This window comes from Austrofundulus limnaeus, unplaced genomic scaffold (assembly GCF_001266775.1).
Source record: "Austrofundulus limnaeus strain Quisiro unplaced genomic scaffold, Austrofundulus_limnaeus-1.0 Scaffold2, whole genome shotgun sequence".
NCBI lineage: Eukaryota > Metazoa > Chordata > Actinopteri > Cyprinodontiformes > Rivulidae > Austrofundulus > Austrofundulus limnaeus.
The window spans coordinates 5,129,414-5,133,277 of NW_013952404.1; the positions used below are offsets into that span (position 1 = coordinate 5,129,414).

The 3,864-nt window shown below is 37.8% G+C and overlaps 1 protein-coding gene across 1 annotated transcript in view; it reads left to right on the top strand.

Annotated features, from left to right (window-relative positions):
* The window catches only part of LOC106520141 (ryanodine receptor 3), a 117,807-nt gene that overhangs the window by 111,766 nt on the left and 2,177 nt on the right, over nt 1-3,864 (top strand). Inside the window, exons 99-103 of the mRNA XM_014012091.1 lie at nt 469-603; nt 680-836; nt 1,011-1,075; nt 1,616-1,716; nt 2,378-2,429. Coding sequence (XP_013867545.1) covers nt 469-603; nt 680-836; nt 1,011-1,075; nt 1,616-1,716; nt 2,378-2,429 — 510 coding nt within the window. The remainder of the gene's footprint in view (nt 1-468; nt 604-679; nt 837-1,010; nt 1,076-1,615; nt 1,717-2,377; nt 2,430-3,864) is intronic.

The following is a 3,864-nucleotide window of genomic DNA, read 5'->3' on the forward strand; positions in this document are numbered from 1 at the left end:
GGGTGGGGGTGGGGGGAGGACCAGGGAGGATGATTCAACCACTCAACCACTAGATGTCGCTGAAAACAACAAATCCTACACACTGTGCCTTTAATTGTGGCATTTAGCTGATTAATATGGTGAATAATAGATGACAGTTGCACATGGCTGACGTGGTCTTGTTCAGCATTTTCTGGCTTTCCTCTTTACTCCAGTTGATGTCAGTGTTTCACGTGATTAAACATGTTTGTAGGGTTAGTGTTAGCTGCTCCATGCCGCCTTCCACCAYTGGGCTCACATGCGCACCTGATAGTGATAGTGTGTTTCACACCAAAAAAGGTCATCATATGGTTCTAATTATAGGAATTCCAAAGTGGAAAATATTAATTGTTGACAGTTTTACTGATGATTAATTGCACACGATACAATTTTGCCCCGCCCTGTAAGACGATAGAACGGAGCTCAGGATGTTCTGCTTGTTCTGTGCAGCTGGTGCTGACGGTGGGCCTGCTGGCTGTCGTGGTGTATCTCTACACTGTGGTGGCCTTCAACTTCTTCAGGAAGTTCTACAACAAGAGCGTGGACGACGACGAGCCGGATATGAAGTGTGACGACATGATGACGGTAAACAGAGGCTCGCTCAGACTCCCCTTCAGCTCGACACCATCTTTTTACTGAGTGTCCTGTTGGGTTTTCCCAGTGTTACCTGTTCCACATGTACGTCGGAGTGAGAGCAGGTGGCGGCATCGGGGATGAAATCGAGGACCCSGCTGGTGATCCCTACGAACTTTACCGCATCCTGTTTGACATCACTTTCTTCTTTTTTGTCATCGTCATCCTGCTGGCCATCATCCAGGGTAACTTTTTTCATTTTCACCAAGAAAGCTTTCTTTTTTTCCTAAGTATTTGTATATAAAAGCCTTAAAGTGCCTTAAAACCTTATCTACAATCACAAATACATCTTAAGATACATTCCTACATTAGGATAAAGTACACAGGATACTCTCACAAACATTTCTTTTTGGCTGCAGGTTTGATCATTGATGCGTTTGGRGAGCTGAGAGACCAGCAGGAACAAGTCAAAGAAGACATGGAGGTGAGAGGATGTTTGATTCTCATTGGGGGGGAGACAGAGAAACAATTTTGACCTTATTTGGTAGATTCTGGTGACTGTAACTGTGGACAGAGGTGCATTTATCTTTTACAGCATTATTATCTSACATAAGTGGGCTGGTTTGTGGACATTTTCTATTATTATATAGGTTTGGTACAATTTTTAAAATTATTGCCTTTCTGGCGTTTAAGCACTTCTCAGGACTCTGAGTGAGCAGAATTAGACCAAAGTCCACTTTCACTTTTTTCTGTGGGAACACAAATACCTAGCTTCTGTTTAAATGGTTAAGGGAGATTTTTTTTTTGAGAAATATATGAGAATGTAAAACATGAAACATGATTTTTAGTTTCACTGAGCCCARTTAAGCTGCCACAGCATCTGCAGGCTTAATGGTACCAATTGTGCTAAATGAACTCTCTGTTATGGGAAAAATCAAACCAAATTTGGCCAAACTTGATTATTGTAGYTTACACAACAAAGCTCAGATAGTCTAATAATATATCTTTTTTTTTCTGTCCTCAGACCAAATGTTTTATTTGTGGCATYGGTAATGATTACTTTGACACGACGCCTCACGGCTTTGAGACCCACACTTTGCAAGAGCACAATTTGGCCAACTACCTGTGAGTACAAACTCTAATAGGAATCACTGTGTTAATTTTCATTTTGAGGGGTGTTTATTTCAATGTTTTCGTTTTAAAATGTGGCACCTTTTTCCTGTAATTTCCCCACTCAATTGATCAAATTAACACATTAGCATCTAATAGCAGATAACTAGAAGCTGGAGATGTTTTTCTCCCCTCTCTGTGTGCGTCCCCTGCACTCCTGTGACCCTGTATAATGCCACCACCAACAGACCATCTGGGTCCATTCGCTCTCACAGTCAGCTGGCCAGTGGATGCGAGACGACCTCATTACGCCGCTTCATTATTTTTTAATGCCATGAACTTTATTGGAAAATAGGTTGTTTGTGAAAGCATGCTCTCACGCAGCATTCATCACGATTTGCCATGCTGCGACGCCCACGGAGCTACAGTGGCCCGTTGCCATTCACACTTGATTTAGGGAACAGCAGGTGACTCTGCGAAGGAGATGGACTCGTGTTACTTTGTTTAGACTCTTGCTTTAGAATTTGTGAAACTTCCTGGGAACACAGAATGTGACATTTACTTGACAAGTGTTGTGGGAATCAATTACGGCTTTTTCTGTTCTCGCCRTTCAATGCCTGAACTGTAGGGGCAAGTTTAGAATAAAACTGACACGCTGTGGCATTTTTTTTTCAAGGTTTTTTCTGATGTACCTCATCAATAAGGATGAAACAGAGCACACTGGTCAGGTAGAGTATTACTTCCGTTTTCTCCACTGTAACACTGTTCAGTGACAGGTCTGCTCTTTAGCTACTTTAACTAACTTTAACTACACAGACCAACTCATTAAACTGCTTAAGTCTTAACTCAAACCTTAAAGTTAACAGAGAGATTGAAGGGTTTTTTTTGTGTTAGCTTTACTTACAGTTTGAAACTTTGACACTATTATTCCAATAAAAAAGTAGACAATTTGAAACTTTGACACTATTATTCCAATAAAAAAGTAGACATTGGTTTTGGTTTGAAAAATGTATCAGTCATGTTCTCCAGCTATGAAACTACCTGTAATATATATATATATATATATATATATATATATATATATATGCATACGTATATATAAAGAATATATGTATATTTTTGATCACTCAAGGATACTATACTATTAAAACAAAATGTGTAAAAAAAACAATAATTAAGTCAAATACTAAAGTAGAAAGTACACCTGAATAAATTAAGAGAGATAGGCTGATATAAAAAATAGGGGTTTTGAAAAATAAAGGGTCATGATATTTCACCATTTTTGGCCATAGCTGTGACATATTGTAATGATGAAATGTTTGAACTCACCTGCAACAACGTAAAACTCTACAAAAGACCTAAATTAAAAGTATTATGTTACTATTGGAAGACATTCTTGAAAACAATTGAAGATCAGTTTTTCATACATTTTGTTCATAAAACTATTTGTCGTCACTTCAGTGGCGTCTCTAGAATTTTTTAATGGGGTGGCCATGGGGGCCACTGAAAATCTTGGGGTGGCACCAAAAGCAATAGCCAGAATAAAATTTCAGGACACTAATTATTTTTCATGGTTTTTTTTTTTTTTTTGTCTTTTAATCCCCACAAATAAAACTACAGACTGTTGTTGGACAAGGAGACCAAAATGCAGCAGATGATTTTGATTTGTACCAAATCAGTTAGCAGAGGTGTAGAAAGTGCTTAAAAGAAATAGCTAAGTAAAAGTAAAAATACCTTAACAGAAAATCAGTTTGGTAAAAATGAATTTCACTGAAGAAAAAAAGTATCAGAATCAGAATACTTTATTAATCCCTGAGGGAAATTACAGGTATTACAGCTGCAACCATTCAGATCAGAGAAATGTGAAGTACTTAAGTAAAAGTCAACAAACTTCTCACAATAATTGGGAAAGTTAAAGTTCACACTATAAGAAAAGAAGTGTTGAATTTATTTAACCAAACTGGTTCCACAAAACTGAGTTGTTTTACGTTTATTCAACTAGGCTTAGTGGAACCAGTTGACATAACTTCAGAATCAGAATACTTTTATGATCCCCGTGCGGAAATTGCAACTAACTTGGTTAAGTAAATTCAATAGAACACATAAACCAATCCTATCATGATGAGTTTAGTTGTATTTAAATTTATAGTGTGTAACTAGATG